Genomic DNA, 12,790 nt, shown 5'->3' on the forward strand with positions numbered 1-12,790 from the left:
GAGAAAAAGGAACCTTCAGGCACTGTTGCTGGGAATGTAAATTGGTGTTGCCACTATGGAAAACAGTATGAAGGTTCCTCAAAAAATTAAAAATAGAATACATACAACCCAGTAATTCCACTACTGGGTATTTTCACAAAGAAAATCAAACACTAATGCAAAAAGATATATGCATCCTTATGTTCACATTATACAGCATTATTATTCACACATATTCAGCATTATTTATAATAGCCAAGATACAGAAGCAACTCAAATGTCCATTAGTAGATGAATGGATAAAAAAGATCTGGTGGGGGCGCCTGGGTGGCTCAGTGGGTTAAGCCGCTGCCTTCGGCTCAGGTCATGATCTCAGGGTCCTGGGATCGAGTCCCACATCAGGCTCTCTGCTCAGCAGGGAGCCTGCTTCCCTCTCTCTCTCTCTGCCTGCCTCTCTATCTACTTGTGATCTCTCTCTGTCAAATAAATAAATAAAATCTTCAAAAAAAAAAAGATCTGGTGTGCACACACACATGCATGCACACATATGAAAATACTACTCAACTAAAAAAAGAAAGAAGTTTTGCTGTTCACAACATGGATGGGCCTAGAGGGTATTATGCTAAGTTAAATAAGTCAGAAAAAGGCAAATACCATATGATTTCACTTATATGTGGAATCTGAAAAACAAAGAGCAAATAAACAAAAAAAGAAGTGGACTCATAAATATGTGAACAAACTGGTGATTGCTAGAGGAGAGGGGGGTTGGAGGATGGGGAAAATAGATGAGAGGATTAAGAGGGACAAACTTTCAGTTATAAAATAAATAAATCACAGGAATGAAAAGTTCACTATAGGAAATATACTAAATAATATTGTAATTACTTTGTATGGTGACAGATGGTAACTATACTTATCATGGTAAGCACTGCATAATGCATACAATTGTTGAATCACTATGTTGTACAGATGAAACTTATGTTACTATTATTCAATTTAAAAAAATAGAGAAAACCTCAGTGAAGAAATAGAAGATATAAAGAACTGGATGGAAATTTTAGAACTGAAAGTGATGCAAAATCAAGAATCAGTGAATTTGAAGACAGAACAACAGAAATTATTGAATCTGCTTAAAGAGAAAAATAATCATTAAACTGGATTTCATTAAAATTAAAAAGATCTTATTGAGAAGAATGAAAAGATAAACTGCAAACTGGGAGAAAATATTTATAAGCCATCTATCTTATAGAGAACTTATATCTAGAGCATATAAAGAACCCTCAAAACTCAATAGCAAAAAATTAACAACCCAAATAAAAAATAGATAAAACACATGAACAAACATTTCATGAAAAGGGACATATGGATGCCAAATAAGTAATCAAAAAAATGTTCAACATTATTAGCCATTATGCTAATTAAAACCACAATGAGATTGCATGACACACCTATTAAAAAATTAAAATATAGTTACAATATCAAATGCTCAAGGATATAGCATTTGATATTGAAACTGGATCACTCACATATTGCTGGCAGGAGTATAAAATGGTACAGGCATTCTGGAATATAATTTTACAGTTTCTTGACAACCTAAACAGATACTTACTGTACAACCTAGCATTTGTACTCCTGGACAACTATCTCAGAGAAACAGAAATTTATTGTCTACATAAAAACCTATACACAAATGTTTATAGCAGCTTTATTAATAATAACAAAATCAGAACTAACACTCATGGGTGAATGGTTAAAGTAGTACATTACACCATGAAACACTGTTCATCAATAAAAAAAAATGAACTACTGATATATGAACAATGTCAATGGACCTCAAGGGCATTATGATGAGTGAATAAAGGTAATTTCAAAAGGTTACATATTGTAGGATTCTACTTAAAACACTCTAAGTTAACTAACTGGAATTTAAGTAAAAACTCAAAAAAAATTCTCAAAAATGGCAAAATGATAGAGATGGAGAACAAATTAGTGGTAGTCAGAGTTAGGGACACTAGCATGGGGAATAAGATTATGACTATAAATTAGTACCACAAGGGATATTATTTGTGGAAATGGAGCACTTGTGTATCTTGGCTGTCATGATGATTACATGTATTTACACATATGAAAAAGTACACACACACACACACACACACACACACACACACACATACTTGAGTGAAGGTAAAATTGATGAAATTTGAAGAAGGTCTTTGAATTGCACCCATGTAATTTCCTGATCTGGGTATACTACAGTAATGTAAGATGTTAGAATTGGTGGAAACTACATGAAAGGTACACAGGAGCTCTCTGTATTATTTTTGCAACTTCTTATAAAACTATAATTATTTTATAATAAAAAATTAAAAAAAAAAAAAAGAAACCTAAAAGAAAAGGGTCAAAAAGCAGGGATGATCATACCTGAGCTGATGCAGCTCATGCTGCCAGGAGAGATTTTCCTGCCTTAGCTCTTCTTGCATTATCTGAAAATTTTTTGTCTTATCTTGATACTCCTGAAGTTGAGCCTTCAGTGGACGTAATTCAGTGATTTCTTGGTTAATCTGTAAGTACTGTTGCTGCAGATTCTTCAATTCCTTCAGCTTTAACCAAAGGAAAAGTAAAAGGGTGATTCAGCACCTCTCATTTACCAAGCTCTAAGTCATCAACAGCTCCCTACAGAGTCAGTCAGACACGACAACATACGGTCAGCACCTGACAAGTTGCAACACAAATCTCTAAAACGGTAAACTAAAGAGAGCCACCATCAAGGCTACAGGATCTGACCATTCCTGCAACTTGTACCCTAGGCCCCTCCTCCCAAGGTCTTAGGTTGACTCTAGATCTAAAGCTCAGACATAGGACAGACTTAAAGGACCTACAGTTTCTTTGTAAGTATTAAATCCCCAGAACAAGAAATGTAAAGACAACTTGACTTTGTATTTAGCTCTGTGCCTTATTTAGGCTCTTAAACGTTCTCATATGGGTATCAACCTTAATTTAACTTAGCTGATGTTGACTATAAAAAGAAGGTAGTGATGCCCAGGTTCAATGGTTTAAGAGCACTTACTTAGGCTTTGGGGTCCAACATCCTGCCCACATAGGCTGTGTGACCTGGCACATATTCCTTACACCCCTAAGCCTTAATTTCCCATACCTATAAAATTTCCCTTATCTTAATTTCCCTTACCTCCCTTATGGTACTTAGATTATGAGAACTAAATGAGAAAATTAATGGCGATGGTGGTGATAATAATGATGATGATGATACAATGATGATGGACTTGCCTTTAATCAACAAAATTGCCTATCTACATTCCAGGTGCATCTTCAAATTGTTTATCCCCAGCACTCATTAAAAGCTTGGTAGTAAGAAATAAATGTTAGGACATCTGGATTAAAAGGGGGCCTTGAACACACGTCTCCTTCACCCACTCTTGGAAACATCATTAAAGCTACAATAAAGGCATCATAAGCATAATACACAAGAACAGGAAGAACAAGAGAGGAGTCAGCAGCAACAAAATTAATTTTGGAAGCTGAAAAGCAGATGCATAAGTAGTAACTGACTTAACAGATCTGGGAAAGCCAAATCTTAAGCTGGCAGTAAGGAAAGCCAAGAACCAACAGAACTTACTCTGCAGAATCTTCAAAAGGCTCAGGAATTAACAGCACCAGGTACCTCTGGAGAAGATGGTGATGGGGGTAGGGAGAAGGTGGTAGCTGAAATAAGGAGGATTAAATGAAAGCTGCTTAAAAAACAACTGCATCCCTAAATACTCTCCTCAGTTGCACATCTTTTGTTAACTCTGACAACTAGAGTTTTATTCTTTGGAGAAGGCAAGTCGTCTCTGGACCATTAGATACCAGGCACAACTGAAGGTAAAGGTACTGCTCTAAAACAACAGTGATCAAGTAAATATATGCCTCCTAAATTCTTGAACCCTTTCCCTACTTAAGATGGATAGTGCTGGCACCCAGGCCGTTACCATCCATGCATGAAATGATAAGTCTTCTTTAGAAAATCTAACCAGCCTAAGAGGAACTAAAGATACCAAGACTGGGACTACCCAGAGAAAGCTCAGCAACATCACCCTGCAATCACCAACCTCACAGTTGGTAAGCCCCATTCACAAGATTTTTAGACCCTACCCTTAAACATGAAGAGTAAATCAAGGGTTAACGCTCACCAGAGAATGGCTATCACTAAGGCTAGGATGAAAAGAACTAGAACAAAAGTCATTCAAAAGAGCTTAGCAGGGGAAAGAATTTAATATACTTGAAGGCTTATAGAAATCAGAAACATTGTAGCAGAAAAAAATATTAAAGAAAATTTCATTATAAGAAAACATCAAAGAACAAAATTGCCACCACTATTTTTGGAAAGATAAGAAAAAGAAAAAAAGAAATCCTTAGAAATTAAGAACATGATAGCAAAAATGAAAACCTCAATATGGGGCTCTAAAGATAAAGGTGAGAAAATCTTCCCAGAGTATAGCCAAAAGACTAGGAAAGATAACAAAATTATACAACCAAACCAGAAGGTCCTAAATCTAAATAACTGGCTTTTCAGGGGGCGGGGTACAACAGAGAAAAAGGATGGGGAAAAATTGGTAAAACATAATTCAAAAGAATCTCCCAAAACTGATGAATATGACTTCTTAGATTCAAAGGACTAGACACAATGATGAATGAAAATAGACCCACATCAAAGTACATTGTCATAAAATTTCAGAATACATAGTTCTAAAAACTTCTATACATTTCCAGAAAAAGATGAGAGAAAAGGAGACAGAGAGAGAAAAAGAGATAAAGAAACGGATCAGATTTAAAGATTAGGGAACAAAACAGCTTTAGACTCCTGCACCACAATGTAAACTAAAAGGTTAACAGACCGAAGTCTTCACAATTTTGAAGGGGAATTATTTTCAGCCTAGAATTCTATACCCAGCCAAACTACCAATCAACTATGAGAGACGAAAAGACACTTTCAAGAAATTTACCTCCCCTGCATCTTTTCTTAGGGAGCTACTAAATGATTTCTTTCAACAAAATGATACAAAACCAAGAAGAAGAAGATGTGGAATAGAAGAAACAGGAGATCTAACAGAGGACAAATGTGAAGGGAGCTATCCTAGGATGAAAACAGTATCCTGGCTCACGTAAGAATAAGAAAGCGACTCCAAATTTTCTTCATAAATACAAAATTGATAGGAATAAACATCTTAAAGAGGACATGTGAATAAATGGCAATAAACCTGGAGTTAAATTACATTGATGAATACAAAGAAAACAAAATAACAACAAAAAGAGTATTAACTCTAAGGGGGAAAAAGATGCTGAGGAAAATAAAAATAACATGTCTCAGCTCTCATTTGTAGTCCTAAAAATGTAAACACTGATATAAACATAAATATTAAACTAACCAAAATTTAAATTACATCAGAATGGGGAAGAGACTGTATATTGAGTAGGTGCATATACACTGTAGAAAGGGAGAAAAAAGAGAACTAAACCCTGTTAGCATAAAAGAAAGTCAATAGCTAATGCAAAGAATGAAAACCCAAGATGCATTATAAGCATGATATGTAGACACTGAGAAAACACCAAAACAATAAGAGAGTTCAAAGTAAACTGCCTTGGGAGAAAGAGAAAGAGTTGGAGTACAGGTGTTGTTTGTTTTTCTCATCAAACATGCAGAATTCAGTGACATGCTGAATTTAGTAACATATATACAACTTTATTCTTTAAACAATAGACTTTTTATGCGCTAAATGTATTCTTTATTCCCTTCTCTAATCCAGATACTCTAAATGTTAATCTTAAAATAGACCAGATCATCAGAAAGCTGTGTGTCTGGGACTGCATTTTAACCATCTGTATAAGTATCTTTGGGAAATTATACAAAGTTCTTTTGCTAAGCAGTTACAGCAAGGAACAGCTAAACTAAACCCTATAAAACACTTATATTTACTGTAGAGAAGTAAAGGATGTTTTACAACTTCATATAGTCCTCTCTATGGAAACACAGAATGAATTTCTTGCAGGCCTCAATACTTAATAACTATTCTTACAAACAGCTTTTCTTTCTTCCCATCCCCTAAAATATGGACACTGCAATTCATGTATAGGGCTCTTTAATTCCTCATTTCTGATGGCTGCCAGAAAACTGGGAAAAGAACTGATGACCTAACTGAACAACAGGAATACAAAGATTTTAAGAGAATATTATGAAAAATTATATGTCTACAAATTGGACAACCTAGAAGAAATGGATAAATTTGTAGAAACATGTAACCTACCAAAACTGAAGCAGGAAGACATAGAAAATTTGAACACACTGATAATCAGCAAAGAAACTGAATCGGTAATCAACAAACTCCCCCAAAACAAGACATCTTCACAAATGAATTCTACCAAACATCTGAAGCAAAGTTAATCCTGTTCATCTCAAACTACTCCAAAACGTAGAATTGGAAGGAAAGCTCCCAAAGTCATTGGTTAGCATTACCCTATTCCATAATCAGATAAAAACTCTGCTAAAAAATAGAGAGCTACAGTCAACAAGTCTTGATGAACATAAGATGCAAAAATCCTCAACAAAATATTGCCAAACTAAATCCAATAATACATTTAAAAAATCATTCACCATGATCCAGTAGGATTTACTCCTGGGATGCAGGGTGGTTCAATTTTCACAAATGAATCAACATGATACACCACTTTAATAAAAGAAATTATAAGAACCATATGATCTTTTCAATAAATGAAGTATTTGACAAAGTACAGCATCCATTCATGATAAAAGCCCTCAACAAAGTAGGTTTAGAGGGAATATACCTCAACATAATAAGGCCTTATATAAAAACCCACAGCTAACAACATACTCAGTGGGAAAAATTGAGAGCTTTTCCCCTGAGGTCAGGAACCATACAAGAATTTTCTCTCTCACCACTTTTATTTAACATGGTACTCGAAGTCCTAGCCACAGCCTCAGATAAGAAAAAGAAAAGGCATCCAAACTGGTAAGAAAGAAAACTCAATATTTTGAAAACTGTAAAGACACCACCAAGAACTGAAAAATGAATTCACTAAGTTCACAGGATACAAAAACCAAAAGACAGAAATCTGTTGCATGTCTATATACTTAATGAACCAACAGAAAGAGATATTAATAAAACAATCCCATTTACAACTACAACCAGAAATGGTAAAATCCTAAGAATAAAATTAACCAAAGAGGTGAAAAACCTGTACTCTGAAATCTATAAAATCTATAAAACACTGGTGACAGAAAAAAACAAAATGGAAAGGTACTACATGCTCATGGATTGGGAGAGCAAATATTATTAAAATGTCAATTTTATAATCAAATACAGTCCCTATAAAAATGCCAATAATTTTTTTCACAAAATAAAACAAAACAAAAAATCCTAAAATTTGTGTGCAACCACTAAAGACCCCAAACACCAAAGCAATCTTGAAAAAGAACAAAACTGGAGGTATCACTATCTCAGAGTTCAAGCTATACTACAAAGCTGTAATCATCAAAACAGTATGGCACTGACATAAAAACATATAGCTCACTGGAACAGAACAGAGAGCCCAGAAACAAACCCATGATTATAGGTCAATTAATATAAGACAAATGAGGCAAGAACATGCAGTGGGAAAAAAGTTTCTTCAACAAATAGGAATGGAATGGGAAACTGGACAGCTACGTGCAAAAGAATGAAACTGGACAACTTTTCTTACACCATATGCAAAAATAAGTCCTAAATGGACTTAAGACCTAATTATGAGACCTGAAACCATAAAAATCCTAGAAGACAACACAGGCAGTAATTTCTTTGACACTGGCCCTGGCAACGCTTTTCTAGATATGTCTCCCAGGTCAAAGGAGACAAAGGCAAAAATAAACCATTGGGACTACATCAAAATAAAAAGCTTCTGAACAGCAATAAAAAAAACAATCAACAAAAAAAGACAACCTACTGAATGGGAGAACATATTTGTAACTGATATATCCACTAAAGGATTAGTATCTAAAATACACAAAAGGGGCGCCTGGGTGGCTCAGTGGGTTAAAGCCTCTTCTTTCAGCTCAGGTCATGATCTCAGGGTTCTGGGATCGAGTCCTGCATCGGGCTCTCTGCTCAGCAGGGAGCCTGCTTCCCCCTCTCTCTCTGCCTGCCTCTCTGCCTACTTGTGATATCTCTCTCTCTGTCTGTCAAATAAAGAAATAAAATCTTTAAAAATAAAATAAAATAAAAATCTCCAAACAAACAAAAGCCCAGGGCCAGACGGCTTCCTGGGGGAATTCTACCAAACATTTAAAGAAGAACTAATTCCTATTCTCCTGTAACTGTTCCAAAAAATAGAAATGGAAGGAAAACTTCCAAACTCATTTTATGAGGCCAGTATCACCTTGATCCCCAAACCAGACAAGGATCCCATCAAAAAAGAGAGCTATAGACCAATATCCTTGATGAACACAGATGCGAAAATACTCAACAAAATACTAGCCAATAGGATTCAACAGTACATTAAAAGGATTATTCACCACGACCAAGTGGGATTTATTCCAGGGCTGCAAGGTTGGTTCAACATCCGCAAATCAGTCAATGTGATACAACACATCAATAAAAGAAAGAACAAGAACCATATGATACTCTCAATAGATGCTGAAAAAGCATTTGACAAAGTACAGCATCCCTTCCTGATCAAAACTATTCAAAGTGTAGGGATAGAGGGCACATACCTCAATATCATCAAAGCCATCTATGAAAAACCCACCGCAAATATCATTCTCAATGGAGAAAAACTGAAAGCTTTTCCGCTAAGGTCAGGAACACGGCAGGGATGTCCATTATCACCACTGCTATTCAACATCGTACTAGAGGTCCTAGCCTCAGCAATCAGACAACAAAAGGAAATTAAAGGCATCCAAATCGGCAAAGAAGAAGTCAAATTATCACTCTTCGCAGATGATATGATACTATATGTGGAAAACCCAAAAGACTCCACTCCAAAACTGCTAGAACTTATACAGGAATTCAGTAAAGTGTCAGGATATAAAATCAATGCACAGAAATCAGTTGCATTTCTCTACACCAACAGCAAAACAGAAGAAAGAGAAATTAAGGAGTCAATCCCATTTACAATTGCACCCAAAACCATAAGATACCTAGGAATAAACCTAACCAAAGAGACACAGAATCTATACTCAGAAAACTATAAAGTACTCATGAAAGAAATTGAGGAAGACACAAAGAAATGGAAAAATGTTCCATGCTCCTGGATTGGAAGAATAAATATTGTGAAAATGTCTATGCTACCTAAAGCAATCTATACATTTAATGCAATTCCTATCAAAGTACCATCCATCTTTTTCAAAGAAATGGAACAAATAATTCTAAAATTTATATGGAACCAGAAAAGACCTCGAATAGCCAAAGGGATATTGAAAAAGAAAGCCAACGTTGGTGGCATCACAATTCCGGACTTCAAGCTCTATTACAAAGCTGTCATCATCAAGACAGCATGGTACTGGCACAAAAACAGACACATAGATCAATGGAACAGAATAGAGAGCCCAGAAATAGACCCTCAACTCTATGGTCAACTCATCTTCAACAAAGCAGGAAAGAATGTCCAATGGAAAAAAGACAGCCTCTTCAATAAGTGGTGCTGGGAAAATTGGACAGCCACATACAGAAAAATGAAATTGGACCATTTCCTTACACCACACACAAAAATAGACTCAAAATGGATGAAGGACATCAATGTGAGAAAGGAATCCATCAAAATCCTTGAGGAGAACACAGGCAGCAACCTCTTCAACCTCAGCCGCAGCAACATCTTCCTAGGAACATTGCCAAAGACAAGGGAAGCAAGGGCAAAAATGAATTATTGGGATTTCATCAAGATCAAAAGCTTTTGCACAGCAAAGGAAACAGTTAACAAAATCAAAAGACAACTGACAGAATGGGAGAAGATATTTGCAAACGACATATCAGATAAAGGACTAGTGTCCAGAATCTATAAAGAACTTAGCAAACTCAATACCCAAAGAACAAATAATCCAATCAAGAAATGGGCAGAGGACATGAACAGACATTTCTGCAAAGAAGACATCCAGATGGCCAACAGACACATGAAAAAGTGCTCCATATCACTCGTCATCAGGGAAATACAAATCAAAACCACAATGCGATATCACCTCACACCAGTCAGAATGGCTAAAATCAACAAGTCAGGAAATGACAGATGCTGGCGAGGATGCGGAGAAAGGGGAACCCTCCTACACTGTTGGTGGGAATGCAAGCTGGAGGTTCCTCAAAATGTTGAAAATAGAACTGCCCTATGACCCAACAATTGCACTATTGGGTATTTACCCTAAAGATACAAACGTAGTGATCCAAAGGGACACGTGTACCTGAATGTTTATAGCAGCAATGTCCACAATAGCCAAACTATGGAAAGAACCTAGATGTCCATCAACAGATGAATGGATCAAGAAGATGTGGTATATATACACAATGGAATACTATGCAGCCATCAAAAGAAATGAAATCTTGCCATTTGCAACAACATGGATGGAACTAGAGCGTATCATGCTTAGCGAAATAAGTCAAGCAGAGAAAGACAACTATCCTATGATCTCCCTGATATGAGGAAGTGGTGATGCAACATGGGGGCTTAAGTGGGTACGAGAAGAATAAATGAAAGAAAATGGGATTGGGAGGGAGACAAACCATAAGTGACTCTTAATCTCACAAAACAAACTGAGGGTTGCTGGGGGGAGGGGGTTTTGGAGAAGGGGGTGGGATTATGGACATTGGGGAGGGTATGTGCTTTGGTGAGTGCTGTGAAGTGTGTAAACCTGGTGATTCATAGACCTGTACCCCTGGGGATAAAAATATATGTTTATAAAAAATAAAAAATTATATTAAAAAAAAAAAGATGTGGTGCACATATACATAATGGAATATTACCCATCCATAAAAAAGAATGAAATCTCACTATTTGTAACAACTTGTATGGGTCTAGAGTGTATGATACTAAGTGAAATAAGTCAGTCATAGAAAGACAAATACCATATAATTTTCTTCACAGGTGGAACTTAAACAAAACAAATGATCGAAGAAAAAAAGAGGCCAAAAACCAGACTCTATAGAGTACAAAGTGATGGTTACCAGAGGGGAGGTGGCTGGGGAATGGAGTAAAAACAGGTGAAGGAGACTGAGAGTACACTTACCTGATGAGCACTGAGTAATGTACAGAATTCCTGAATCACTATATTGTATACCTGAAACTGTCACACTGTACATTAATTATATTGGAATTTGAAAGCAAATTTTAAAAAAGAACAAAATGTGTATAGATAAATGCGGTTCTGGAGATTTGCTTTCTACCCTTTAGATAGAAATTGCCTAAGTACCTATTTGATTATGGGAAAGTCCAAAGGAAGTTCAAATAGATACAAAAACTACAGAATGTTTTCAGAGTTGTTTGTGACACTGTAGTAGACTCCCCAGGGCTAATTCTCTGCACCTGGGACCCTCAGACTTGGAGAAACTCCCCTCTGAATAACTAAGTAAAGAAGAGAATCAAAGTAAGCTAAATCCTTTTCGGATCTCAATCATTTCTGGGATGGTCCTGATGGGAAGGAAGTGTAGTGTAGGCAGAGATGATAAACTGCTGGCCTAAGCTGCATGTTCAAACTGATAGTGGTTGACATAAGAAAGCTCCCGTATTTATCATACATGCAGCCAGTAAATGAGAGACTATAAACTTCAATGCCCATGACACAGACTGAAAACAAGTTATGTGGAAAAGAGCTGATGGCCAGTTAACAATACATTCCAAAAGTATGCAGAAGGGCCTCAGCAGACTGTAGTGGACCTCAAATGTAGTATCACCAAGTCAGAGTGACAGGCCTTCATGTGATTTATAACCCTGCCTTGGCTTTCATTTACGGCAGATGTTAAGAGCCAATGTTTCCAGAACTCCCCTATATGACAGTTTTACAAAATGAAAAAAAAAAAAAAAAAAAAAAAAAAAACCACAATTTAAAAAAAAAAAAAAAAAAAAAAAAAAAAAAAAACCAACCCCACAGTGTTTTCAGTAACAACAACAACAGAGAATGATCACCAATGGTTGATTATCTACCACATAATTAATTCCTCCTATGTTAAAATCATAGGAAATACAAACAAGTGTAAGACATGACACTTACACACACAGACATATAGACATATACACATCAGGACAATATGAGACAAATGAAAGTACTAGAGAAGTATAGAAGGTAACAGGTATTTAAGAGATCTGGAAATGTAACCAGAAAGTTTGAGCTCCAGGGCGATGTTTAATAGTGGGAAATATCTTCCCAAAAAAGGAAAATAGAGAGGACATTTTGGTTCAGAGGATGGTAATGTGGAAGTACTAGGTAGGATTACTGCATAATAAGTAGATCAGTTTGGCTGCAATGAAGGGTATGAGTAGGGCAGCAGTATCAAGGAAGGCTGGAAAGAAGGACCTAACCAAATTATAGGGTCTCAAATGCCAGACTAAAAGGTTTGAATCCCAAGCCTATTCTAGAGATAATACAACTTTTAAAGGTTTTTGAGCAGTACAGTAATAAGAAAGCAAAGCTTCAGATTTATTCAGCAATGGTATATAAAAATATACTGGAAAATGACAAATTGGAAGAAGCAGTACCACAACAGTTAAACGTACAGTGTTAAGAACTCATCCTAAATGATGATAGAAAGGAAAAGAGATAATTGAGGCCCATTATGAATAAAGT

The 12,790-nt window shown here is 36.1% G+C and overlaps 1 protein-coding gene across 1 annotated transcript in view; it reads right to left on the bottom strand.

Annotated features, from left to right (window-relative positions):
- GOLGB1 (golgin B1) overlaps nt 1-12,790 on the bottom strand; it is a 113,724-nt gene that overhangs the window by 13,287 nt on the left and 87,647 nt on the right. The window contains exon 13 of the mRNA XM_059388333.1: nt 2,401-2,579. Within this exon, the coding sequence (XP_059244316.1) occupies nt 2,401-2,579 (179 nt within the window). The remainder of the gene's footprint in view (nt 1-2,400; nt 2,580-12,790) is intronic.

Source organism: Mustela nigripes, chromosome 2, assembly GCF_022355385.1.
Source record: "Mustela nigripes isolate SB6536 chromosome 2, MUSNIG.SB6536, whole genome shotgun sequence".
NCBI classification, from domain to species: domain Eukaryota; kingdom Metazoa; phylum Chordata; class Mammalia; order Carnivora; family Mustelidae; genus Mustela; species Mustela nigripes.